The sequence below is a fragment of the Crocodylus porosus genome, unplaced genomic scaffold (assembly GCF_001723895.1).
Source record: "Crocodylus porosus isolate Cpor-Errol unplaced genomic scaffold, CroPor_comp1, whole genome shotgun sequence".
NCBI classification, from domain to species: Eukaryota; Metazoa; Chordata; order Crocodylia; family Crocodylidae; genus Crocodylus; species Crocodylus porosus.
This window is the reverse complement of record NW_017728928.1, coordinates 1,656,792-1,684,671: the sequence shown is the minus strand read 5'-3', so window position 1 is coordinate 1,684,671 and position 27,880 is coordinate 1,656,792. Positions and strand designations below refer to the sequence as shown.

Below are 27,880 nucleotides of genomic sequence, written 5' to 3'. Positions count from 1 at the left end.
CCCTCTGGGTCTGACCACGGAGCCAATTTCCCAGCCAGCGGATCGTGGTGGAGCCAAGGCCACAACTGGCCAGTTTTGCCAAGAGATGATCACGGGATACCAGATCGAAGGCTTTTTTGAAGTCAAGATAGATGACCTCAATCTCTTCTCCCTGGTCCAGGTGATAGGTCACCTGGTCGTAGAAGGAAATGAGACTGGTCAAGCAAGACCTACCCGCAACAAACCCGTGCTGGCTGTCCCTCAGGACACATCTACAGAGCCACAGAAGGTGGGAACCAGATGCAGCCGGGAGGACATTACAACGAGAAGTCGTGCCTTCCGCTTCAACATCATGAGGAGGACCAGTGAAAGCACCCGGCAGGTTGGTTTTTGCAGGGTCACCCCAAAAGCTGACCAGTTTAAAGCCTGGAGATCTCTGGGACGGGTTCAGCCAGCCTTTGCACAGACGCAGAGGCAGATCAGGCCGGCTCAGTTTACTGTCTAAGTCTAATGCATTCATCACCTTTAGCAAAGATTTGTTTAGCTGGAGATAATGCAATTAATCACAGCAATTTTCCTTTCGGGAGGAAAATCAGGACTCCAGTCGGAAGGACATGAGGTCACACCAAAGCGCTGCTAGAAAAGAATCGAGAGGAGAGAGACCATTTGAGAGGAACATTGTATAAGGAGGCTGCATTTTATCCTAGCCTGCAAGAATGGGTGAAGTCCATTAACCCACTACAGGTGCACTCTTCCCGAGAACCAGGTCGGCTCTGAAATGCTAGTCTACTGCTAAGTGCTTCAAAAAATTAAAAATGTAGAAACAGGGCTGCCCGACCAGCTCCACTGATTCAAGTACTGGCCATGCAGGGGAACAAGCTCCCTTCTGAAGACCTGCGTCTGCTGCACCTTGGCTTGCTTCTCCGGAGGTGAATGCAGGAGGATTTCAGACATGATGGGGGAAGGGGGTGAATTTCCAGCTGACAACAACCCAGCCAGATAACATAACAGAGATGTCAGCTCCCTGCAAATTATAGCTCTGCAGCTGCTTGGGGCATAAATATGCATCCCCGAATTCAGCTCACGTCCTCTCCAAATCGGTCTCTAGAGGGGCTGTTTCCCTTTATCTCTGACCTCTGTTATTGCACTGGTTCCTTTCCCTCCCCTTTCTTTTCCCCTCTTTCATCGGGATGCTACTTGCAGGTTCTTTACTGGCATACTACGAGGCACCCACAAGGTAAGGCTCCTTTTCTGCGCCGGCTATTGTACCGTTCTTTTGTTCAAAGCGGGGAGCAAGAAGACCCAAACTGCACCCGCCAAACAGAGGAAGATACTTAGGTAGAGGCGAGCTAGCAGCTCCACTTCCTGCAAGAAGGGAGGATCAAGCAAGATCCCAAAAACACCATGTCGAGGTGACGGTCCCCTATATCACAGCACAGGATCCCGAGTGCTAATCCCGGCCCTGCCACTTAGCTGCTATCAGACCCTGGGCAAGTCACTTCACCAGTCTGTGCCAGAGCTCCTCTGATTGGGAAATGCCCTGAAATTCCAGGAGGAAAAGGCACTGTGTGGTTGGCAGCAGTTATTTTTGTATTTTAAATTAAAAAAGGGAAATGCACACAAATTATAGGCAGCACAATTTGCTCCTGCAGCCCTCAAGGCCTGCGCTTCATTAATACCATTTAATGAAACTACCTCTCCAACGCACTATGCCAGCACGCTGGGACATTCCCAACTACTATCCCCACGTGACTCTCATTATAAGGGGTCTAAGTAGGAAAGTCACCGTGGCCGCTTCCCAACTCAAGCTTCATAAAGAATAAACGGCGCGATTAATATTAATTCTCGCTCCCCTTATGGTCACGGACTCAGTCGTGTGTGCCTCGCAAGGAGAGCAGACGGCGACAGCCCGCCATGCAGGTTGGGCCTGGGGGCCACATTGCCTGGGGATGGGGAACGAAGGGAACCGCTTTCCCCGGCTGGTCCCACAGGACTCGCCGTGTTGCATTTCAAGCCACCCGAGGGCTGAGAACAAGGAACCTGGTGCATCCCACTGGCAGCTGCATCGTGTTTCCAGGTCCTGGCTTAGCTGCTTGTCCACTGCCCTAGGTTGGAGAGGTCCTAGAGGAGTCGTCTGTGACGGCACGGGTATGGGAAGGGGGCTCCAACTCTAGCAGCCAGTTCAGCCTGCATCAGCAGCTCTGAATTCAAGTCGAGGATGCAGCCCGGTCTGTGCCGATTCACACTCCCCGGAGCAAACGGCTGCCTTTGGAGGCGGCAGAAGACCTGAAGCTCCAAGTGCTGACATTGCATTTGATGCCTGACATTTCGGGAACCTCGGGCACTTTGGCAGAAGGACCCTTTGGCTAGGCACTGCCGGAAAACATTTCATTTAACACTGGGAACAGTCTAATCTCCAAGATTGCAGCAGGGATAATTAAAGAGAGGGGAGAAGGGCCTGGCTTGAGATGTCTCATGCTCCTACCTCCTCTCACGGCCTCAATTAGAACAACATGAATCGTTCAATGCGGGAGAGCTGCAGGGAACTTGTTAAATATATAGTCTCTATAACTGTGATTCACAGCTCTGGGTTTCAGACGCAATTACCTACAGGCCCTCGTGGAAACCTAAGTCAGACCAAAGCCGTCATGGATTTAGAGGAACTGACATCCAGTCTCCACACGTGAGGATATCCAGAAGATGCAGAGCCAATGCAAGGGATGCTCCCCAGCCCTGATGTCAAGAAGCTTGGCTGGCATTGCAGAGACCCTCAGATTGAAAGGCATTTCCTGGGTGGATTTACAAATCAATGGGGCACATCCTATATGTCCTTATTCAGCATCACAGGCTGAAGGGACTTGAATAATCAGTATAGTGTGCCTAGCTGTTCCCAAGGCCAGCAAAATATAGGAGACGCTGTACCCAAGCACTGCCTTGGATCTTGTATATGGGGAAAAAGGTCAGGAAAGCAAGGCAGGACCATACCTGAACAGCGTCTGCCACTGGAAGATATCCTAGCAGTTTTATTGTGGTCTAAAAGTACTCACTGCAACCATCTGGGATGTCATAAAATTTTATAACCGACATTAAAACCTAAAGGAGTCTGACAGCTCGGGAAAAAAATAATCAAGTTGCTTTGAAGGCAAAAACCAAGATGAAGGAAAGCTTGATCCAAAAAGCAGAGACGCTGGAAAGAAAAAAAATGACCGCAGATGAATTGGGCCAGTGGGAAAAGCTGGAGACAGGCGGCTTCAGGACCAGCGTAACAGGGCACTGGGGTGAATGCTGTCAGAGGCTGGGCGTTCACAAAATGTGATCTCTGAAGCCATCGGGCCATGGCCCCTGGTCTGGATAGGAAGTGAGGGTACCTGGACTGAATCCAAATGCCCCAAAGAGACCAAAGGGAAAATTAAAACTCAAACAAAACATCGTGAACTCAAGTTCATTATTCAGTGTTCACCAGGAACACAGGCATCGCTAATGCCCAGGATGCTCCGATGGCTACTTTATGCTCCCACGATTTCAGACAGGGACGGGGACCTCCCTGCTGGGTACTGGGAACAGAAAGATGTCTCCAGCAAGCAACTCTAAGAGAGGGTTCACGTACCAAGTATCAGGCTGGTAAACCAAGGCCAGGATTTTCCCCAGACTCCTCTGCTGCATGGTCTGAAGCAGCAAGCCTGGCTAGTGGAGCTTACAGCAGCCAACGAGCGGTGGAAAGAAGAGGTGAACCGGCCTGGGGACCACCCAATGGGTTTCAGTACATACTTCCCAGGACCTGCCCCTGCTCCTGGCCAAAGAAGAGTCGCTATGAGTGAAATGCAGAGGGCTCAAGCAAGACAGGAGTGAGGCAAAGTCACTGGGCGAGCAACGAATCGCACCTTTTTGAGGAGAGCATTTCATGCCTGCAAAGGCAAATGAAATGCAAACGTGGGCAGCTGCTACACGCCTGGGGGTAAGGCAGGGACAATTACAGCAGTCCCAGATGGAGATGGCCTGGCCAGTAATAGTTGGCTGCCAGTTATGAACGCTGTGCACATAGCTCCCAGCACACATGCGGTCCCCCAGTCTAGACAGACACGCATCACTGCAGTTTGCTTTGAATGCGTCTGCTTAACACGCTGCATAGATGGAAAGAAGGAGGCACATTTTAAAAGCAGCCATAAAGTCTCCTGGAACTGCTCTGACAAAGAGACACCGCTTCACTCCCAGACGTGGCTGCTTTTAAAGCCGGCTTGCAGAGTTGCTCCAGCTAACACCCAAGAGTAGAGGCAAAAGGCAGTGACAGCTGGAGGAGGCAGGTGATATGCAATGCATTGGGCAAGGAGGAAAGAAACCCAGTCCTCACCATTTCTATGGGGTTTCCCAGTGGTCAGTCCAGAACGCCCCTGGCTCATCCAGCCACTTTCAGCCAGAGAGAACAGCACGGAAACCCAGGGCCATGAAAGAAGCCAAGACAACACAAGAAGGGAATAAAACAAAAACTGCCTAAGAGTGTGGCAGGGTGCATACTATTCTAGCAAAAGGTCAAGCTGCGGCCTGGCTTTCCAGTCTCCTTTTGTGCAGCTTTGATGCAAATCCTCCAACACAATCGCTCACGAGGGCAGTGACAAGATCCCCATCAGCCAAGTGCAAATACCCAGTGACTTGGGGCACGATCTTGACGCAATGGTAAGCACATGCTGAACTCTTTCCAGAACAGGGGTCATGAAGGACTGGAAAGGCTGACAAGAGCCTATTTTTTCAGTCAACTCAATATCACAATCCCGCTCCTCCACTGAACGCTGCTGCCTTAACACCTTCAAGTCCGTCTCCAAAGGCAAGAAGCTTATTTCTCAGTTCTTTGTTCTGGTATATTTTAAAGCTTGCCCCTTTAAAGGGGATTTTTATTTTTTTTACTTCTAAATTTAAGTGAAGGACAATGATTTAACAGCGAAAAATACTGAAATTCAGAAGAGCATAAAGTACCCTTTAGACTTTGGAAATACCCATTATGTGCTCTCGGGATTTTCACAGGAACACAGCTGATAAACCCTGAATGCATTTGGGAAAAGCTGCTAATTAATATGGTACTCTCCATCTCCAGTTGTGATCAGTCATTTTGGCAACCGCACTGCATCTTGTGAAAATACTGAGTTCATCCCAGCAAGGCGGGGAAAAAAATATCCCCAAAGACAAGAAAAAGGTTTTCATTTGTCATAGTCCTTTCAAGAAATTTCCCCAGGGAGAAAAAACTAAAAGAGCAGAATGGAAAGTTTCCGTTCTCAAAACCACTTGCATGGTTTTTGTTTACAGCCAAGAGCAGATGCACACAGCAAACTGAGCAGCCAATTTAATGAAAAATGCCTGTTGTTTTAAGACTGCAAAATTTGGCTGTGACCAGGATGTAAAACAGCTCCGAGGTTCAATGCTTAAACGAGCAGAGACTGCATTACCAAGCAAGGGGTTAAAACTGGAGAGCAAGACTGGCCCTGTTAAAGAAGCCTAGAGACATTAGGCACCGTGAGATTCATGGGCTCTGGGCACCTGAATCCCTTTGGCTCTTTTGAAAACCCCAGCTTGACACTTTAAAAAGAGTTAAAAACACTCTGGGGTCAAACTGTTTCTTAGGAAAAAACGCAACTGCACACAAGAACATAGCCCAACTCAAGAGGCTGCTGCTATTCTCTGTGCAAAGAAGGGGCCACTTTCTCACCCGATCAACCCTCACACCCTTTCACGGGGTGGGCTGGGGTCTATTGTTCCAGATGCTCTTCCGGTCGTCTCAAGTGGAAGACGAATGAAACCATTATTCACTGCCATTCACCACGTCACCCTTCGTGAATCCTCTTAGAAGAATCAAGTTCTTCCAAGTCCTAGATCTCATATGGTGGCACCACTATGCTTCGGTTACGGGGCCCCTCAAACCCTAAAACTGGGAAGCTTCAACAGGTTCATAAAAAGTTCCTGTGAACCTTTTAAGAGCTGTTAAAAAGAAACAGATAAACCCAAGCAAGATATTTCAGTCCAGACCTTAGCAGCTATAAGTGCTATTATGGCCCAAAATAAAGGATCACAAATGCGATCGCTAATCACGGCCAGAACGATAACGGGACACTCAGGTTTCACCGTGGCGAGAGGGAGGAGCGGCCCCGGCACCCACTCCCTCCCAGCCGAGAAGGAGCTTTGCCGCAGGGTTAAGTTCATTCCATTTTCACCAGTGAATGAAATGTCTAATCATTAATAATTAGTAACTCACGCCCCCAGCAACAGCCAGGCAAGTCGTTTTGAGAACGGAAGGAGAAACAGAAGCAATGACTCTTGGGCTAGATGCCAAATCCCAGCAGGACAGGGAAAGAGAGGCAGGGGGAGAGGGTGTGCGCAGACACGGATGCAATGGTAAAGCAGATTAAAACTGCAAGTGAGTTTGTGAAGATCCGTGCACCCTTTGAATACAATTTGTCTAACTCAGCTGCTGGTATATGGCAGGATGCTTGCCTGAATGAAGCCCGGTTCTACCTATCCGGATGGACAGCTCGTTCTCATAGTCCCGGCGAGGAGTCGGCTCGCGGTCGTACTTCTCTTTCACCGCTCCTGCATCGTAGCTCACCGCCAAGGCCGTGTTGGGAGGTCCGTTGACACCCTGAAATGAATCAGAGAGACATTTAAGAGCTTGATTTTCTCCCTCTCTCAGCAGTCTCGCTACCTGATCCTCACAGACAGCCTTGTAATCTGCACATTTTTAAAGCCCATCTGTTTTCAGCGCTGGCATTTGATTCCATGCAAAAAAAATTGGTTTCAAGCAAAAAACAAACAAATAAAAAAGTCTTTTGGATTCCCCCAAAAACACACCCACCCACGAACCCACATCCCAGAGCTTAGGATTCAAACAATCACAAAGACGCACGTTAGGTTAAGACTTTGGCTAAGCTTGTAGGAAACTGAATTTTTATTCCATCCCTCCTACACAAATCTAATGCGATTTTCAGTAGCTTTGGCACTGGCTGAACTTGGTACAAAAGCGGGGAGCTGGTAGGAGAAAAGGGATAGAAACAAGGATTTTAGAAACATGAACATGTGAACTGTGTCGCCATGCTCCAGCGAATACACCCCACCATCTCGCGCTACGCAACCTGGCTTATTTAGCTTGGTTAAAAGAGAGGGGGAGTGTTTCTAATAGAAACCACCAAACCCATTAAGCGCGGGATATTTTTAGAGGAAGACCACACACACAAATCAAGTGCAGTATAGGATAGCAAGCAAAGCCATTCCACCCCTAGCAGCTTTCCAAAAACTGATGCACAGCACCTTATTTTGCTGGCAGAGGGTGTTTACTGCTGTTAGCGCTGGAAAACACCTGAAAACGTGGAGGTCTGGAAAGGCATGGCAGGAACTGGGTTCAAATCTAGCTCATCTTCCATCACATCTGCTTGCAAGGCACATGGGAAACAAGCAAAAACAGGCTGATGAGAGCTAGTCCCAGCTAAGCAACACATTCAAGTCCATTAAGGCTCTCAGTTTGCTAGCTTGGAGCTCCCCATGTGAGGTCCCAGCTGACATGGGAATATAAGCATGTGCTTTAAGTTCAGCAGGCGCATCTGTCCTGACATCAGTGGAGGTTAGGCAGGTACAAACAAAGATGCTTTCTTCAATTCAGACAAGTCAGCAGTCCTGGGAAATAAATTGCAAACTTGCACCTATTTGCTTGGGAATCAACGGAGCGGAGAGTGAAACAACAGCATGGCACAGCAGCATTTCCAGGGGAGAAGCCCCCATGGGTGACACTACCTTTCAAAGCAGCTCTTTGGGTTAGATGTGATATCTTTTATTAGACTAACTGAGTTGGTCTAAAAAGTCATTTGCAAGCTTTCAGGTGCTATCACCCTTCTTTGTGTATGGGGGTCTTTGCCTTTCAAGGCGCCCAGAGGCCTGAAAAAATGCAGAATCAGCAGAATGCCTGTTTGCACCTCTCCTAGGACAAGAAGACCCGACCCCGGACTGGGGCACTACAAGTAATAATAACTCTGTCCCAAAAGGACACTCATCCTTGATCAAGCCGGTCACCCTCAACATCCTGGACAGTGCCAAATTTGCACCAGACTCTTCCAGCACATCAGAACGTTACGATGCTTCATTGGAGGCTGCTGCCTCGAGGCTGGAAGGCAGCAGGACAGGACACCTCTGCCGGGAGCCTGGGGCACGCCAACGAGCCTCCGAGATTCGCAGCCATGATGAAATCCAGAGGCCACCAGATGTCACTGCTGCCCTCCGCACGCCCCACAGACGAGCTGGAATCGGGTCCCTGCGGCAGACCGAGCAGCTCCATCGGGCTCCTCCTTCAATCCGACCTGCTGCTTATGACAAAAGTTTGGTGCAAAGAACGTTTCAAGACGGAAAAAAAAAAAAAAAAAGGCTAAGAGGCTGCCTCTAAAAACAAGGGGGTGGAAACCAGGAAAGGCTGGACTGTTAGACATCAGAGTTATGCGGCCCCCTCCCGAAAACCTGCCCCTTCTCTTCCAGCAGCCATGGGTTCTGGGTGCTCCAGGAGGGTTTGTGCCTAGAGGCAAACTGATGGCCAGGTGCTTAAGAGTGGCAGGTGGCCAAAGAACTAAAGAGGGCCCCTAAAAAAGCAAAAAGGGGTGGTAAAGGGATAAAAGTCGCAGGGGTGCATTTGTGCATCCCAGCAACTATAGAGCTGCAACCCGATTTAGGCTCCTGGATTGAGAAAGCTGTAGAATAAGCAAACATATGCTGAGCTGCCAGAACTGGTAATGAGAAACCCGGTGGGTAAGGTCACTTTAAAAGAAATAAAGGTTAAAGATGAATAACTAAATCATCTATTCTCCCTTTATTTGCATAATATATTTTGACGGGTGTTATTAATACTAATCACATATTTGCTATCCTCTTTCTACTGCAGTTTAATCAGGGTGCTTTCACCTCCATTAACCCAGCAATTACGACATGCACTGATGAAGCTCTCGTCTTTGAGAAGGGGTTTTCGTTCTTAGTGATAGGCCACATAGCTGTCCTGCTCGGGATCTCCCCGATCTTCTGACCACAGAGGAACACAGAGGAGTCTCCCACACCACAGGCAGCAAGTGGCTGAATCGGGAAAAAAGGGGTTGTTGCAGAAGTTTGGTGGCTGGTGCACGGGATGGGAAATTTCACGAGTGCCACGGCTTGAGAAACAGTTTTTCTCCATAGAGAAAATGAAATCAACTGCATGCAGCATCCTGCACTTCCCAGCCAGTAAATCTAAGTGAATTCTCCTGGCGAGCAAGCAGCCTGTTCTGTCCTCCCCATAACTAATGCAATCAATCAGAAAACCATGTCCATATAAGACAGCAGGATCCCTTTGAGCATGAGGACCCAAAATCAGAAATGCCGGAAGTTGGGATAACTGGAGCTAGTTTTCCAACCACACCACACTGGCCGTACGCTTGGCGTCCACGGGTTTAATCATCTTTCAAATAAGGAAATCACTGTTGATGAAGGTAGCACAGCAGTTGTATCGAAAGCATTATCTGTTTGCTTGTTTTTGTTAAAAGAGGGACTAAATTCGGAGCAAAAAAACCCAAAAACTATCAAGCGAGGACCCTGAAATTGGATTTGCGTGGACTCAAGGATCCGATGCCAGGAACAGGGCCTCAAGGCAGCGCATGCCAGCAAAGCTAAAGAAAGGTTGGCAGAGGAGATGCATTGCAACGCAAGCCATGAGGCATTTGCTAACTAAGCTAAGCCACTATCTTCCCCACTATTTTAATACATTTTTTTCCTGGAGCTTTCCATGTGCTGGATGTCACCGAAGTCATATGCCTAAAATAGGGTCTGTGCATTTTTGAGAGCGCACTGCATAATCACAAAAACCGTTGCTATGAAAAAAAAAACAAAACCAGACACAAAGAGATAATCAAGGGAAAATGATGAGATGTTAAGGGAGAGAAACAACAAAGTCAGGAGGACGGAGGACAATTGCAGCTTTATTTAGTGCACTGACAACTTAAATTCTTTGCTCCAAGCAACAGTGACTTAGCACAGGAGTTGCAGCTCTAGCTTCATCCTGTACCAGCATGAAAAGTTCAGTGCCACCGGGCTTCAAAGACGTCCCAAGAGCAGCACGGCAGCCCCACAACCACCAAACCAGAGGAGTGACGCAAGGTCCAAACAGCGGCATTGCAGAGAGAAGTAGATTACAGACTACCCAAGCCCCGGTTGGTTTTTAATCACGTCTGTAACTAGGATTGTTTCACCTGGCTTCACCATGAAGCTGGCCGCAGTGATGATGGAATATCCTGGCCAGTCTGTGAGCAGCTCCCTGAATAACCACCTTGGAGTTGCATTAGTCTGAATGGCTGGTTTAGGACTTGGTATTGTGACTGCACCCATCCTCCCCTACACTGCACCCCACAGAAAGACCAAGACTTTTACCTGTGGCACCTCAGAAATAATCTGGAGCAGCCTACAGCTCCAGTCCCTTTCATCTCATTTTAAAAGAACATTTAAAACCACGAGCTTTTTGAGCTCCTCCTACATCAACCCCCTGTAGCAGGATCAACATTGTTGAGGAAAAAGAGATTTTGACTGGAAAAGTGGGTTTTCAATGAAGTGTTTCCTGCAATGTTCCTCTTCTACAGCCCAGGCTTGCCAATCAGTGCTTCCTTCCGTAGACACGTCATAGGAGAGACGGCCTGGGTAGGCAGTCCAGAGCCCAGAGGAGCACGTGGACATCAGCAAACCAAACTGCTTCTCCCAGAAACCACCTCAGCAATACTCCCCTATTGGGTTTGGGGGGATATTATACATTTCAGTTGTAAATGCTATGTTGGAAAGTCAAAGACTTCTCAGTGGTAGGGGACCCCATTTGCCAGCCAGCCACAGCCTCAAGTCTGCCTTCCAGGAAGAGTAGGACCCTTCCTCTTTTCCATGCACACACATCACAGCCCATTAGATGTATATGCCACCAAGAAGCAAACAGGAAACGAGTGTCAGTTGTGCCCTAGAGCCTGCTTGGTGGCTCTCAAAGGAAGCAAGTCAATAGCTCCTGTCCAGACCCTATCCTACAGCCCTCAAACATGGAGGCAACGATGCTCTCTTCTTCCTATTGATGGCATTGGAGGGCAAGCAGATAGCTTGGTATGCTGGAGAGTTTCTAACAATCAATCGATCAATCCCATAGCTTTCACCCACCTCAATAAAAAAAAGAGTTGAAAGCCAAGTAAAAGAGAACAGCCCTATTGCAGGAGATCTGTGTAAGGGCTCCCGTGATGGATGCCAACAGGAGCAGCACGAGCACAGGCAGCTGCAGCCAGCAAAGGTCAAGAAACACGATTTGAACTGGGTGGATATTCTGCAGCGACTAGCATACAAATGGCTAGGCAAGTCGGCCCAAAACTTCAGCAGTTTAGAAACGCTCCTTTCCAGCTCCCTTCTCTGTCAAAAACAGCAATATCAAATGCCATGCAGGAGGCTTTTCAGGAGCACCCCGACATGTCCTCCGCAGCATGGATCCTCTTCCCAACCCTTCGGGCAGGAAGTCACGGTCACAGCATCACTAACTAATCTGGTGGGAGCAGAGGAATTTGAGGGACCAGTCTACTGCAGCTTCCACGACTTCGTGACCAACATAAAATTATGATGGGACCTTGTTATGGGCACCCAGACCCTTTTCCCCACCTCTTCTACCATTTGTGAGGACTCTCGTGGAAGTTGCTAGCCCCCCGGAGCAGAAATCTGCCATCTACCAGGGAGCCTAATAAACTTCACGTTATGAAAAGTCTTGCAAGCAACAGCAGAGGCTTTGAGGCCACTGGGCGCAGACAAATCTTCAAGCACTGAAAGGCCATTGCCCCTCCACTGCACCTCGTCAGCACAAGAAGGAAACGAAGGCAGAACACGTCGGAGACTGTGAACCAAAGACAGGGATGAAGCAGAAAAGACGCCTGTTCGTGGTCTCTGCAGCAGCGTTGTAGTCAGAGTCAAGCAAGCAACGTATTTCTGAAACTGAGATGCATTTGTCTCCAAGTTGGCAATGATAAAAAGCCTTGTCCCGCTAGTCCCAGTGCCCACCCCTGCCGAGTGCCATCAGCAGCTCTTCTGTGCGCTACCCAAGTCTTTTTATACCTCAATAAAGGCAACCGGGAGAGATTTCAGAGGCTTGCTGCCAAGAGGGAGCCATCGCGACCTTGCCGGCGCGCGCGCAACTTCAGCGGTTTCAAAAATATTGGTGACCTTCAGCCAAGCACCCAATTTAGTCCCACTGCAATTGCTCTGAGTCACTCCAATCTGCACCCTGCGTGGGCCCCTTAATTGAGATGTGTCAGTGGGTTAAAAAAGCATTAGGAAGGGAAGAGGAAACTCGGTCCATATTAATGAGCTCATTCCGCTAATTGGAGTTAAGTGAAATAACTGCGGGGGTTGGTACACTTCAAAATGCCTGGTGCAGGAGAGACTTGGACAGGAAGACCTGTAGAGCTGGGCGGGAGGGCAGTTATTTTTGTGCACGAGAGTCCCAGCAAGATGTTGAAACCAGAACAGATTTCAAGGGCAGAAGAGCCAGTAGCTCCTCTGGAAGCGGCCGCTACGGGCTCTCGTACAACATCGCCCGCAGAATTTAGTGCTGTGCCGTGCCGTGCCATCAGCGCTACTGACAGAGCCGCCACCATAAACCAGTGCTACTTTTATTACCCAGGCGTAAGAGCCACCAGCAAACTCTCCCGTAAAACAATCCTGCAGCATCCTACCTGGGAAAAAACCCAGGACTCCCTTCCTAGTAACACAGTCTGGATGGTGCAAGAAGCACTGACCCATCGAGAAGTAGGCCCAACAGGGTCCCCAGGAGGTCATCTAGTCCAGCCACCCCTACACCATCCCAGATAAGTGTTTGTGTAACCTAGTCTGAAAAGTTTCAGGGTCAACCCTCACACCCCCTGCATGACTGAATCGTAGAAAACAAGGGCTGGGAGGGAGGTCCCATCTAGTCCAACCTCCTGCTCCAAGCAGGACCAGCCCCAACCCCATCCTCCTTTGTCAAGCCAGGTCTTCAAAACCTCCAAGGATGGAGAGTCCATCACCTCTGGGAAGCCTGTCCCAGTGCTTTACTACCCTCCCCATGAGAAGGTTTTTTCTAATATCTCACCACAATTTCCCTAGCCGCAACCTGAGCTGGCTCCTCTCGTCCCCCGTAAGTGGTCAATGCACCAATCACAGCAAATCTTATTTGTCCGATCCCATCACATTGCCATCCATCCCCATCAGGATCAACATCCCGCTTCGTGAGCCATCACCCGAGAAGGCTGGCAACTAGCCGCCCCACATCTAGCCGGATGGCTTTGCACGCTCTTTTTTGGGATGGTGGAGGGAAGGGGGCTAGATGACCTCCAAAGGTCCCTTCCAGCCCCACTTTGCTATACTTCTAAGCGGGGTTTGCATAGACGGCATTATTGCGAGGCATTAAGGCAGTGACTCCAGACCTCCAGTGAGAGCCGCGAAGCCCCGGGGCAGAGTCTGCACACCCAGAGCTCCCCTGTCCCCAGGAGCTTTCACCCCAGAGGGAAAGGATGTGGCAGGAAACAGAAGCATGGAGAGACAAAGTGATGTGATGGAGGTCCCCGAGCAGGCCAGTGGCAGAGCAAACAGGACACTAGCCTTTCAAAACCCAGTCCAGTCCCTCCCTGCTGGACCATACAACCCCTGTGCGAATCTGACAGCTAAAGGCGGGGTTCAAGCATCTCGCCTCAGGGAAACCCGCACCCTGCCCCCAGTTCCTAAGTCCTGTTAAAAACCAGTGCACCTAAACCACTTCTGACAACAGGACCCAAAACCTCCAATGACCAGAAGCTGAGACAGGGACACAGAAGACACGGGTGCTGTTCCCAGCTGCACGCTGACCAGTCCCTGCATTTTCCTTCATACCAGAGGGCAGTTTCCCTTGCCCTTGGGTGACCAGGGCTCCTTGCACACATCCACCTCTCCCGAAGGTGCTTTGGGAGCAGCGGGTGGCCATCACCGAGGCAGCGGGGTGGCTTGACCCACTCAGCGTTTGCTTCCACGGGCTTAGGAAGAAGTGTTTTTTCCGGGGTTGCCGGCCGACAGAGACTCACCCACCTGTTCCAGGTGGAGCCGATGGGAAGAAAATCCTCAGTCTAATTCTCTGCTCTCATCCCCTTCCACCCAGCTGCCATCAGCACAGTCTCCTCGTGCAACCTTGCTGGACTGCGCATCCTGAGCATCGTCTCGAGAGCAGCTTCTCCCCCTTTTCCCTCCAGCCCAGGGCCGGTCGGCAGCTTTAGCAGCTCATGATCTAGCCCTCCCGAGGTCCCTCCCCACCCTAATTTCTATGATTATACGATAACAGCTCAGGAGCCACAAGCAGGAGGCAGGTTTGACCCGGCTTGCTGAGCAAAGCTCCTGGCTAGACTGGCAACCGTTCATCCTACGAATGCAGGCCTTTATTCAGAGGGAAAAAAGCATCACTCCGCAGAGCGAGGTACAAATTGGTTTAACCAGACATTTACTGAGAGTTCCAGTGAATTAGATCACTAAGGGACAAGTTTCCCTGGGAGAGCAGCCAATAAAAGTTATTACATCCCCATAAGCAGGCCTCTTTTTCTTTCGCTCCCAAGTAAAAACGCTGCCTCTAATAGATCCCTGGGGCCGGGAAAGAAAAATCGTTCTTCCCAACAGCCCCAGTAAGGACGCCATCCCCTGGCGCTGCTGGGCATCTCCGAGAGCGACCCAACTCCTACGGGGACCCGGTGCTTGGTTCTCCAGAAGAGAAACCCCGTCGATGGCCAAATGGAGGAAGTGGACCACCATCCTCAAAGGGCTCGCAGCACAGAGAAAAGCAGCACATGGTAGGGAAGCCAAAAGGAGGAGAAAGCTGGACTAGCGTCTAACATGTCTAAGAGGCAGAACAGCCCTGCGACTGCATCCTGCGACGTGCGGGGAACGATGCTCTCTTCTTCCTATTGATGGCATTGGAGGGCAAGCAGATAGCTTGGTATGCTGGAGAGTTTCTAACAATCAATCGATCAATCCCATAGCTTTCACCCACCTCAATAAAAAAAGAGTTGAAAGCCAAGTAAAAGAGAACAGCCCTATTGCAGGAGATCTGTGTAAGGGCTCCCGTGATGGATGCCAACAGGAGCAGCACGAGCACAGGCAGCTGCAGCCAGCAAAGGTCAAGAAACACGATTTGAACTGGGTGGATATTTTGCAGCGACTAGCATACAAATGGCTAGGCAAGTCGGCCCAAAACTTCAGCAGTTTAGAAACGCTCCTTTCCAGCTCCCTTCTCTGTCAAAAACAGCAATATCAAATGCCATGCAGCTCACCCTGCGAGGGGAAAAGGCGGTCACGGGAGAGGAGCCGGCCCGAGCCCTTTCCATGCACTCTCAGGTCACTCCAAAAGGCACTCCCCAAGATTTTTCCATCTTGGGGAGGAGGACTTCTTCTTTCATATGGCTGACTTGGAGCAACAATTATAAGTCCAGTTTGAGGTTAGCTAACCAGCCTGGAGGAAAGGGACTGCGTCTCTGCAATGTCACCGTCATATCTGTATAGCGGGCAGAGCGCTGTTCGGTGGTCCCTAGTGTGACCAGGGGCTGCCACAGTCATGTTCTGCAAACTCCTAATGCACCATCTGTGCACCGAGCAACTGCAGCAGTCGTGCCCAGCTCGGATCCGATTTAGGACCTTCCATGTTTTTTTGCGGAAGGTCAAAACCAGGAGGCTTTATCGTTGAGTCAAAAATCAGATGTTTGCTCTGAACGGGGGTTTCATCCCAGGCTTTCCTCCAAGCTGCTGCACTGGCCTGTCCTACAAGGGCTTGTACACATGTCTGTAAAGTTTTCTGGGAGACCAAGCAGCAAGCTGGGAGGTTCTTTAAATCTCTATGGATGAGGAGGTCTTGGTTGGCATTCACGTATGTAGCTTCGTTGCGGCAAATGTCCGGAGGGCCTGCTAACACATGCGAACGTCCTGGAAGGCCGCGTGGCTGGCGCACATCGATGGGCTCCTGGCTGCTATAAACCAGCACAGCTCTGCTGGCTTTAATGGAGCTATGCAAACTTACACCAGCCAAAGCCCCAGAAGGAAATGTTTGGGGACATGGGACCTGAAGCCAGCTTGAAAACCGGCCCCTACCCCACGCAAGCACAGCAGAGGTGTATTGTGATCGGCACCTGCAAATGCCGTAAGCGCCATCACGCTCGCCCACGTATGCACTCCTGTAACAAGGGAGGTGAGTTAATAGGCACAAGCGAGGCAGTTCTCCAAGATGCATCACTCAAGCATAGCCATGCAGTAGCCTGCGACTGGTCCTTGCCGGCCTTCGTTAGTGTGGAGCAAGCTGGCACTGGAGGGGCAATGCAGCACCAGACACATCCGCAACGGGTTTTCCTTGGAAGAGGATTAGAAATCACTTGTCCTGGGGTTTCACACTGCACCTCACATGGAGCAGTACTGAATAAAGCTGATAGGGTGGGCGGTGGGTGCACATGCACACACACACACACACACACACACACACACACACACACACACACTAATGACACACTAATGACTCAACTCACTGTGGGGAACTCTACTTTGGGAGAATGGCAACAGGGGGTTGTGCTGAAGCCTTGCTTATATCTCAACCATTGCACGTCCCATATTTGAAGCTCTCTCAATACGTACCCAAGGCATAAACTGCCCAGAGGAACTCGTGGCTCCCTGAGGCATAGGGGCACTTGCAAATTCCCTTGCAACTCCAAGCACTGGTATAAACCTCTTGCCAGAACAAATGTGTCTCCCATCAGGTGACGTGAGGGGGCAGCACCATCGGATTCAGACCTAAGCCAGACTCAAATCCTAGGGACTTTCCCTTGCACTTGCTAGAAATGGTAAGCCACCGTGAAGGGTGTCACATAGAGCAGGTGCTCTGCGGCCTCCCCTTTCTGCTTGAACAGCAGGGAGAAACTACTTGACACGACCCCGGGCTCTCTCACCACCAGTCACCTACCTCATCGATCCCTGTGCAAACGTGGAGAAGCCTGAAGCCAGGTGTCAGCAGGACCGTGCAGGTCAACACCGCTCCAACGCAACCAGGCTGCCGAGCACCCCAAAAATTCCCATCGGCACCTCTCAGACAAGCAGAAGCGGGCAACTGCAGTGCCGGGAAGGCTGGTTTTCCCGGCACACAATAAATGGCTACTTGATTGCTCAGATCTGCTTGAAGTCGTGAGCAATGAAGGAAAGATGGCATGTGTCAAGCCCAGCATGATATAAGTACGGGGAAAAGGGAGCCCAGAACAAACAGAGCCCATCTAGTCTGGAGGGAGAGCTCTAAATCAGAAGCTTTAATAACATTTCCTGAGGCCTGACAGACTACAGTCCCAGGCAGATTAACTCCCGCGCTCTTCCCACACACTGTATTTGTGACAATAATTTAGACAGACAATTACAAGGCCAAAAAGAAGAGAAACTAATTCCACAATAATTACGATGGGTCATATAAAAAAAAAAAACAAAAAAAAAAACAACCATCTGAGCAAGGGGACGCTGCGTCTCCTGGACTGATGCAGCGACCGAGCCACCCTCCGAAAACAGCGCTCCCCGGCTTGTGGCACGCGTCTTTTAATTACTCCAGCAGGTCTCCTCTACGCTCCACTCCAAACTAGTTCCAATGAACTGTGAAGACTATTAAATGCCCCAATTAATCATCTGGCATTTTAAAAGGTCATTTAATTTTGCTTTAAACAAGCAATGCAACCAGCAACCGCTTGAAAGCCCAAGGAAGGGGAAGATACTGATGGAGCAAGCCTGCTTCTCCATCAGTGGATTAAGTTTTGGGCGTCAAAACAATAAAAAGCCATGTCGCTGGGAGTGATGGGGCCGGCGCTGAGGAGCCGACTCATTTTTCATAGGAAGACTTGTAAGTCATAAGCGCAGTTCATCACGGCTGCCTGACAACGGCTGCTTTATGCCGAGGCATTTCTCTAGGGACGCAGTGTGACAAGAAGAGAGCTTTGCTTCCACGTGTAGAGACAGAGCCAAGCGAAAGCCATCCTAAAGCAGAAGCCATGCACAATAAAGGAATGAGCTTGCCAGTGCATCCCTTGGGGCTCGCAGTCCACGGCTTTATGAGAAGGATGGTCCAGTGGTTACGGTGCTGACTCAGGCCTTAAGAGATATGGGTTCGAGTCCCTGCTCGGTGACAGACGTCCTTGGTCTCCTCCTCCGGCAGTTCCCCAGCTGTCAAATGCTATTAACAGCCCTATCCGATCTCACCTGGGGGGGTTTCTTAGCATAAATGCCTCAAAGACTGTGTACTATCCAGCTGCTACAATAATGACAGCTGAATCGGCACATCTGGAGGGTGTCACACCGCACATCTGGAGAGGAACGTCGAAACTGGGGAGTTTCCCAGCACCAGAAGAACAGCTTGGGAGCTGCTGCCTCCCTGCAAGAAGACTACTTGCATTGCAAGGAGTCTCTCTGCTATTTAGAGGCCATGTGCGGGGCTCTCTCAGACCTCAGGTAGAACATCCAAGACTCAAAAGGCATCCAAACAGCTCTTCCAAATATGCAGCTGGCCCAAAAACAGGCAACACAGAAAATTTTGGGGTCTCATTTGTTTCCCGGACCTACGACACTCCAACCCTACTACTTCACGCAGGTTGCACCGCACCAGGGAAGAAAGCGATGGCAGAAGATGCAGGCCCGTGCCTTTCGGTCCTCCCTTTGCTCCGCTTTCAAACACACGCCTGATGGGGAAAGGTCCCGCGGCCCCCCCCCCCAGTCCACTTGCTCCTTCTGCAGGATACTGCAGCTGCCCTGTAGCCCCGTGGGACACCAAGCTCCGTAGGCATGGTATCCAACTCGATGCCACAACCCGGGAAGGTGGCAAGGACTTGGCAAAGATCATTCTTACAACTCAGAAGTCACAGGGTGGCAAAACTCAGCACTGACTTTCCACATTCCTGTTTTCAAAAGGACAGATGTTTCCGAGGGGTCCTTGCTGAGCTGGTCGTCGGAGTACATAACATCCCCCCCTTGGTGCTGGTCGCAGCATCAGCTTAATACAGGAGAGCAGGAAGGCTGGCCAGGAGGGAGCAAATCAGTAGCTGCAGATGCAGTCTGCTTCTCACTGATGCTAAGAGAGAAGCTGCTACTATTCACAACTGTTCAGACAGGCAACTTTGACCTGGTTCCTTTAACAGCAAGGCCAGCGACACTTGCCTCTGGAAGCATAATCACCGGAGAGAGGAACAGCTTTAAGCTGGTGCTTGAGGAGCAGATGAAAAGGAAGCGACTTCTGGTGTTCAGACAGACCTGATCCGCACACCACCACACGCGCCAGGTCTTAGGTGGAAGTACGAGAAAGGGAGCAGTTGGATCAGTTCTCTCTGCTTATACGAGAAGGGAGCTGTCCGGGTTTAGAAACAAGGCACCTGGTTTGTGACATGAAGATGTCGAGGGAAGGGCCCTTCTCTGCACGAGAGGGAATAGGTGGGTCGCACTCTCTGCTAATCGAGCGGACGCGTTCCTGCACCGATACGTACGAGTCGCTCAGGGCTCACAGGAGGGTAGCACGCACAGGCAGACTCGGCAGCAAGGGGAGGCTCATGCATTTCCACTGTGCTGAGCAGACGTATAGGTAGGTGCATCTGGGAGGCCAGTATTATTCCCCCTTACCAGGCATGGAAACTGAGGCTCAGGGGAGGTCTGCAGTGCAATTCAGAGGTGCGAGTGCAGCCTGCACAGACGGGCCCAAACTTGCTGTAATCCAGCTGGCTTGGGTAACCCAGCAGGGAAGCTGTGGCAGCCCGAGTCCAGCATCAGCTAAGGCTGAAGCCCGGGGCACAAGAGCTGTGCTGCCAGAGGTACCCTTTGCACCTGAATTAAACTAACCTGGGCATTTGGCATCACCGCACTCATGGGATCTGCCCCTCGATCCACCCGGCAGCAGGGGTTCAGTGCTCCACAAGTCCAAAAGCAGCGCACAGGCCAGGCGTGCATCACCTGAGCCTGAACATGAGAAAAAGATCAGTGTCGTTCCCTTTTCAGAGCCCAAAGCCGACTTCAAGAAAAACAAGCAAAGCCACGGTCCTCTCCAAGGTCAGCCGATGCACAGGCCACGCCGACAGCCTTGCTGGGACCAGCACAGTGGCACTTGCAGCATGCCGGGGGGGAAAAAAAGAAAAGGTTTCAAATAAAACCTTCCACCCCACCCAGGTTGGGCTGAATTGAAGCAACCGATGCACTGCATCTATCAAACTGATAACCAAGGAGGCTTCATTACAAGGAGAGGATTCCCTTTCCAGGCTATATGGAGGGAGGGGGGGAGCAAAAAAGCAAACAAACATTTGATCTTTTCTTTTTTCCTTTCTACTTACAAGTCAAAACAAGATTTCTCTAATTGCCAACCAATGAGTCCCATTAAGCAGCGAGGAAGGAACGCATCATAAGCCGGGGGAGAAAGGAAAACAAAGACATTAGGAACACAGCAGCCCGTAGCAGCCTGAACATCAGGATCAGAAATGGAATATATATATGCAAGAGACCGGCCAAAACCAAACCTCAGCTTTTCATGACCTCCACCACCGGGGCCTACTGATCAGTCCCATTACCACTGATTTCCACCCTATAGACAATGCACCTGAAATGGTGCCTCTTCATTTGCAAGAATAATGAAGAATCAAATAGGGTAAAAACCCCCAGCTCGGTGCCCAGCCTGGAGAAGGGAGAAATTACAACAGCTGCTATCCTGGACCCGAGGATTTAAGAGGAGTGAAGGGTTGGGCATGCAGCATGTGGTCTTGGTCAATGCCACGGCAAAGGGGGCAAAGCGCACGCACAGAATCCAGGGGGGTTTCCGGAGACTCTCTCAGAAGCATCCTCCGCTCATCACAGTCAAAGGCAGGATGGACCAGTCTGGGAAAGGAAGACAGCAGGTCTCGGGAAGGTTAAAAAAAACATCTCAGGAGAGCCAAAGAGAAATGTCTGAAGCAAAAACCAGCTGTGCAGCTGTTCTTCGATGCTCAGGAAGGGAGAGCAAACGCTTGCACAGCCCTGCTGTCGCCATGCATGCAAGACTGCGCGACTCACTGGACCCTGCACGGTTAGACACTGGCCAGACAGCAAGGGAGTCAGGCCGTAACGGGGCTTTGAAGGGAGCTCAGGTCTCCCAGAGGGGTCAAACCGAAGGCTCGCTGGCTCGGGCTATGCCCACTCCCAGGGCTCGTGCACCGGGCAGGAGGGATCTCTCCAGCCTGCCAATTCCTACATGTGACGAATGTTAAGACCACTTGATTTCTGCACTTCTTAGTGCTGCCAGTCTGGCTTCTTTCACCAAGCTGCTACAACTTGGTTTTAAAAGCAGGGAAGCGAACAATAACATCTTGGAAAAACTTCGGCTCCCTTTACCCAGGCACAGAATGAAAATCAAGATGGAGATGATTGCAGCGCCAGGTGGCTTGGCTGACTGCAGATCAGACGAATCCCCATCTCTTTGGGCTCCAGCTGCAAACGATTATAAGGAGGTTTCTTGCATTTCAGTCACCTGGGACCAAACCCTCAGCAGGCGGCTCCACAGAGCTCGAGGAGATGACACCCATTTACACCTTTGCAGGCTCTTAATCCAACAGATGGAGCAACGTTCCCGAGACAAGTTATATAAAACCATCTCATTTGCACCGGCGGTGAAGGAGAGCTATCTATGCCACTGCTTCTCTGGAGGTATATTAACAAACACCTTCCTGGGAAAAAGAATAACACCAGCAGTTTTTAATTATCATATAAAAAAAAAAAAATGGAACCTGCATAATTCATCCGCGGGCTAACACGAGAAGAAAATAACGTGGGTAGTAATAAGCCAGGGCTTGACCAGGCCCAGAGGCTCTCATTTCCAGCTTATTAAAAGGAAGAAATTGGTAATAGTGCAGAGACTAGAAAGCAATGAGAAACACCCCACCCCCCCGAGTAAGGCAGGAAAAAATTAAAAATGGAAAGCAATCTAATTCCCAGGACTGCTGGCTACTTTCTGCTGTCAAGAGGCGAATGCTCAAGATGCCACAGACCTTTCACCCCCAGACCCCAAAAATCAGGTGGGCAAACATTTCAAACACGGCGAGAAGAGTCAGAAAGCAGCAAGTCAGCAGCCACTGGGAAAACAGAAACCAGGAGTCCCGACTTCCAGCAATGCTCACATCACTGGACCTGAACTGCCCCCTCGAGATTGCAGCATAAAATGAAAATCTCACGCCTGAAGGATCACCCCCAAGCCCCCGAGGAAGCGGAGCGCATCTGGAGGGCAGACGAAAGGCAAAGGGGCCCTTCTGACAGCTTCAGAAAGGGATGCAGGTGGAAAGAAAAGGGAAAAAAGAGAGAGAGAGAACATTATTTCTCCCAGCAGAACAAATCCAAAGTGGCAGCCACAAAGCAGCAAAAATGAAACTCAAACCTCCCCTGATACCTGAGTCCCTGTGGGGCCCAAACATGCTTCTAAGGGCTTGGGAAACACGCAGCCTCTTTCAATCTGAAACCCATCCTGGCAGAGAGATTCGCTCCTGTAACGCAGCCCGCACGGAGAACAAGCGTCTCGTCAAGAGACTGAAAGGGCCTATAACCACTTGTGATGGATGATACTTCACTCAACTTTCTCTTGATCACCACCTCGAGAACAAGTTTAAAGCAGAGACAATTCGATACGCTTGCCTGGAAGGGAATAAAAGTGATGAAGACAAGTTGGGAAAAGCTGATCTCAACAGCGAGGATGCTTCACGGTGCCAGGACCATGGGGGGTGGTATTTGGGACTTTTAAGCATCCTCCTCTCTGAGTTCAGCCCTCACCCACCAGAAAACAGACTATCTCAGTCTCCCGCGCATGGACGAGGTGGAAAGGACCAAGCACATTTGTTTTCAAACGCTCGGCAAACTGCCTTTAACACGATGTCCCGCCAACCTGCGTTATTCAAACTACTCAGCTGGGACCAGTTGATCCCCCTGGCCTGGGCACATGTGCACACATGCATCTCACAGGTGCGTGGTGCCGTCTAAATTACAGTCATTTCCAGCCGTTTCCCCTTTGTGCTGGGTGTTGCCCCTACTACAAGAAACTTTTGCTATTCTTCCAAGTATAAAACTGGCACCCGCTCCATGTTTGCATGCAGGGGCTGACTTCCGGCGACGAACACAACAGCCGCCCAACAGAAAACAGTATCTAGCCACGTTTTCTTCCATGCTCTGATGAAGCTATAATAAAAAAGAGTGAAAGAGGAAGCACGGGAGCCATGAAACACGGCAGCTCCTTATGAAAAGCAATTACTTTAATCAGGCTATCCCATACGCAAGTAGCACAGCGCTGTCCAGTATTTATGTCTTTGCACTCGCTTAACAACCTCTTGGAAGCACTTGAAAGCAAGCCTCTCTTTGCACCGCACAGATTATAAACGAGTCCTGTTGGCACCAGGACGCAAACAGATGAAAGCAGAGGAACGTGTTAAGTGAGCCGTGGCAGAACATGGCCTTCCGCTGGGGGTCTCGTCGCTGCGCCTCGGCTCCGTTTAGGTTTAAATTAATGAGATCAGCTTTAGGAAGCCGGCAGTTTAGCATGCACTTTTGCTCATGTTCATTCGTAAATTCAATGGCCCCGATTTCTTGCTCCATTTTCAAATCGATCCCTCCTTGGCAGTGCTTCCAGCCAAAACGTTGCAGCCCCGGGCCGGACCCGAGAGCCCGAGGCGCGTTAAAAGCCGCCTGGTATTTCCCTTGTCCAAACAGACTTGAGTAAAGTAAGCAAGCAGCGGGAAAAGGAGATAAACAGTTTTTTGGAACAAAGCAACATGCCGTTTTAAGTGCACACAACATCTTTCTGAGCTACCAGCTCCTGCCCGCATTTTTCCATGCTTCGCTCGGGCTACAGCACCTTGCACACGGCTCGTGCTTGTCCAGCAGGCCCAGCTGGGCTTGCACCAGGGTCCTTCATTTCCAGGACGCCTGTGACCAGAGAGCTGCCTTAAACCCACGGGTCGGGAGGCAGCATGCACAAGGCAAGTACTGAGCATCTTATTGCAGCAGTCCCCAGCAGCATACAGGGCACAGCTCGGACCTGCCCAGAATACAGCCCAAAGCAGCTCTGGTCCAACCACTTGGGTCAAAAGAAAGTCATAGGGGCAACCTATTCCCTGAAAGCCGTTTTGCACGGGGTTTCTTCCTTCTGTTACAGCTGGTCCTAAAGTGCCGTGGGAGAGCCCCGAGCTACACGTGATCCGGTGCGGCTGCCCCCGCACTTCCAGCCGAATGGAGTCAGATTGGGAGACACCCTATGCCGGATACGGCCACGTAGCTTCTTCAAAGGAGGGAGCAGGGTATCAGAATTACCTTTTGGGCCCCTGACAAAGCCATCCTCACGAGCAAATCAACCATACTCACAAGTAACCAGCCAGATCCCCGAACAGACGGCATCCAAAGGAGGAACAGCCTCATTTATGCACCACGTTTATGAGACCTGGGCTCGCACATCTATCTCCGTCTCCAGCAAACGGGGCCGTCGAAGCAGCCTGAGCACACCCAGGAAGCTCCCCATGACATCCCCTGCCACGTGGCTAAAACAGTGGCTCTAATTGTCCAGCATCTGCCTGCACCAGCCCCAATTCATCTGCTGCTAATTATGAGTCGCAGCTTGGCCACTTCTTCTCAAGCATTGCAGCGAGCGGAACGTGGTTTTTAATCAAGAATAGAGCAAGAAAATTGTACTCCATTATTCATGCCAGTGCCTAACAGCACTCTTTATATAATGGAGATAGAAAGCCTGATCCATTAGCTTACGGAGATTTAAGGGGCTTTGAGTGTTTCAGGTGCATCTTGTTTTGCATCTTAATTCAAAGCTTGCCAACAGCAGAGAAGCAATAATTGGTGGGGACCTGATAAAGTGCAGTGTAGAGCCAATTCCAGCCTGGCTGGCTAACAAAGGTTAGGTCAGACTTGTCTATCACAAAATGCCTGGGCTTCTCGGAGTGGAGTTCCCCCCACCTCCCCGTGGCACCCGTCTCATGGTTCAATTATTCACAGGTTCACGAAAGTGATAATAAAGCCTGTGCAAATCAGAAGCAGGAATTGGAACAACCCCTGAACGCTTCAAAGAGCTGCCGAATAAAACAGAAGCCAAAGGAGGGCGCAGTATACCGGAGGAGAAAGGAGGGACAAATGCTTTTACAAAGAAATCAGTGTGCGAGAAGTGACCTGTTTGCACACACGCTCATGTGGTGGGCCAGCTGCACGTTGCAAACAGCCGCCCTAGCCTATATTCCAGCATCACTGTACCCCCAACCCACCATGACTTCTCCCAACCATCTGCATCCCACCATCTGCATTTTCCTTGCTCTCCAGACTCCACCGCGATGCTCTGGCTCTTCCTCCCGGGCGCTTAGGCCTGCGCAGGTCGAGCCAGCAGGTGCCACAGAGCAGAGGAGTCCGTGAGCAGCACCACGCAGGCATCGGATCGATTTTACACTTGCCGAAAGATTTGGAAAGGAAATGCCTTTTGCAGCCACAGGGCTGCTCTTCACAATTAAGTCAGAACCCCTGATGAGATGGATCAATGGAGCGAGCTGGCCCGTGGACCTGACGGGGAGCCAAACCTGCATCAAGCTGCACAGAGCCCCCGTCAGCTCCGCAAACAAGCTGAGGCCAAAAGAAAAGCCCCAGCGGTGCAACAGGCGAAGAACTCCTACTTCTAGGAGAAAGCCTTGACAGAAGGCTGTCAAGGCCCGATCCTGGGAAGTGCTGAGCCTCCCACACGCCCACTGAACTCAGCTGCTCCCAGAACCTGCAAGGATGGATAGTTTGCAGGCAGACTCCAGCTGTGCATACACCAAGGATGCAACTAAACCGATGTTGTGCATGCACTGAGAGTGCAATTAAACTGATCCAGTGCGTACACACCGAGGGTGCAGTGCACACACAGAGGATGGTGTGCACACACTGAGGGTGCAATTAAACTGATATTGTGCATACACCGAAGATGCTGTGCATACACTGAGAAGTGCAGTGTACATGCTGAGGGTGTAACCAGGCAGTTGTGCGGTTGTACAGGAAAGAGACGTGGGTTTATTGAACTCTTTAGCAGTGCAGTAAACCCATCCCTCTTTCCTGTATTATCACCCACCTGCCTGGTCCCCAGTTAGAAGAGAAGATCCGACTGCGGTGGCATTGCTCCTCTACCTGCTAATTGCAAAGAAAGGAAAGGTCAGCCCATTAGTGAAAGCGTTTTGTTGACACTTTTGCTATATCAGCGTCTTGTGGCTAGCTTGGGTAACATGGAGCTCGACACGCAAAGCCCGTTGTTACAACGCAGCTGGCAGCAACGTAACAGATGAGACACCAGAGCTCTCATCTAATAACTAGAAGCAGAGAGGCCTAAGTGAATATTAAGAAAGCCTGGTATCACTTTATCTGTAACTAATGTAATATTATTGCGGGTTCATTTTATTCCCTGCTAATTATAAGCCGCTTTGATAACTCATAATTCTCGCAAATTGCAAACAGCGGCCTTAATCACTTTCTCTGTTGATTAGTTTTAAGAGGGGGCACAAGGAATAAATCATTATTTGTGTCATTACCTCAAGAAGGAGATTGCTGGGACATTCAGCACATTAACCCTCGGAGCATCACAGCCCTGGACATGGCAACAGCCGGGATGTTTTAACCCTGTCTTGTTCCAAGAGCAGGTGGTTGGCACGCACCCAGGCTTCCCCCAGCTTCAGGGCCAGGAGCAATTTCAGGGTGCTTTAGTTACACCAGGAGAGGTCCTGGATGGAAGGAGCACGTTGGACTGCAGAGGTGATGAGAGTGACCAAGGCGGCATCATTCCCCTCGCTATGGACCAAAGAGACGTCAGACTGGAAATGTAGGGAAACGAGCAAACAAAGGTCTCCGAATTACAAAATCATTCTCTGCTAGGGGCGAGGGTACTGGGGACAGATCACAGTCGGTGAATATACACAACGCACTAGTGGCCGGACTTCCAGGCAGAGATCGCTCTCTCCTTCCAGCCATCATCTGTTCCCACGGCACACCACGGGCCATGAGCTGAGGCAACGTCAAGTGCAGCATCGACTTGTTAAACCAGTAACGGGAAGGTCCTGGTGGGAAATGAGGATCTCCTGAAGGAAACAGGAAATCCAGAGGGGAAAAAAGCAATCCGGACTCATGGTAGAGGTGATATTTTTTTTATTAGATCAACAAGATTTTTGCAACCCCCACCCCACCCCCAAAATTATTTAAATTGCAAGCTTTCGGGCACAAACGCCCTTCATCAGGCATGCAGGAGTCATCTATCTATTGATTGACTCCTCTGTGAAATCCTATAAAATATGAACTCTCATTTCTACCCAGGAGAACTTTTACAATCTTTTCTCCCATGCCTGATGAAGGGGGTTTCTGCTCAAAAGCCTGCAATTAAAGAATTTGTTTTGCAAAAATCTTGTTGATCTAATAAAAGATATCACCTCTACTATGAGCCCTGACGCCTTTTTCCTCTAGACCAATACGGCTATAACCTGGATACCGATCCAGAGGGGAGGCATTTACCTAAAAGAGTCGGGGAAGGACTTTGAGGTGCTCAGTTTCAGCTCAGGCTAGGCCCAAACCTGGATGAATTCAAGAAGAAACCTGTCAGCTCCGGCTCCCTCGCTGCAGCAGCTGGATTCCCCGCACTCAAGTCCGCACGAGCAGATCCAGGTGCAGGCAGCCCTAGGTACTGGGCACAGCGGCATCGATCTGCAAACGGCACAGAGGATGACAAGGGAGAGAGAGCGAGAGAATTGATCCCAGGCTCCAAAAGCAATCAATGTTTTGCTTGCATCTTCTGGCGTGGATGCCCCAAAGTTTGGTGTCATCGGCGAACTTGGCCAGTCCACTCCTGACTCCAATGTCC

At 50.3% G+C, this 27,880-nt stretch overlaps 1 protein-coding gene across 2 annotated transcripts in view; it reads right to left on the bottom strand.

The window, feature by feature from the left end:
- Positions 1–27,880, bottom strand: part of SLC39A11 (solute carrier family 39 member 11) — a 208,676-nt gene that overhangs the window by 147,634 nt on the left and 33,162 nt on the right. Inside the window, exon 4 of one of the 2 annotated variants that reach the window (XM_019542328.1) lies at positions 6,457–6,601. In XM_019542328.1, the coding sequence (XP_019397873.1) occupies positions 6,457–6,601 (145 nt within the window). The remainder of the gene's footprint in view (positions 1–6,456; positions 6,602–27,880) is intronic. The other variant, XM_019542329.1, reaches the window with a different exon arrangement.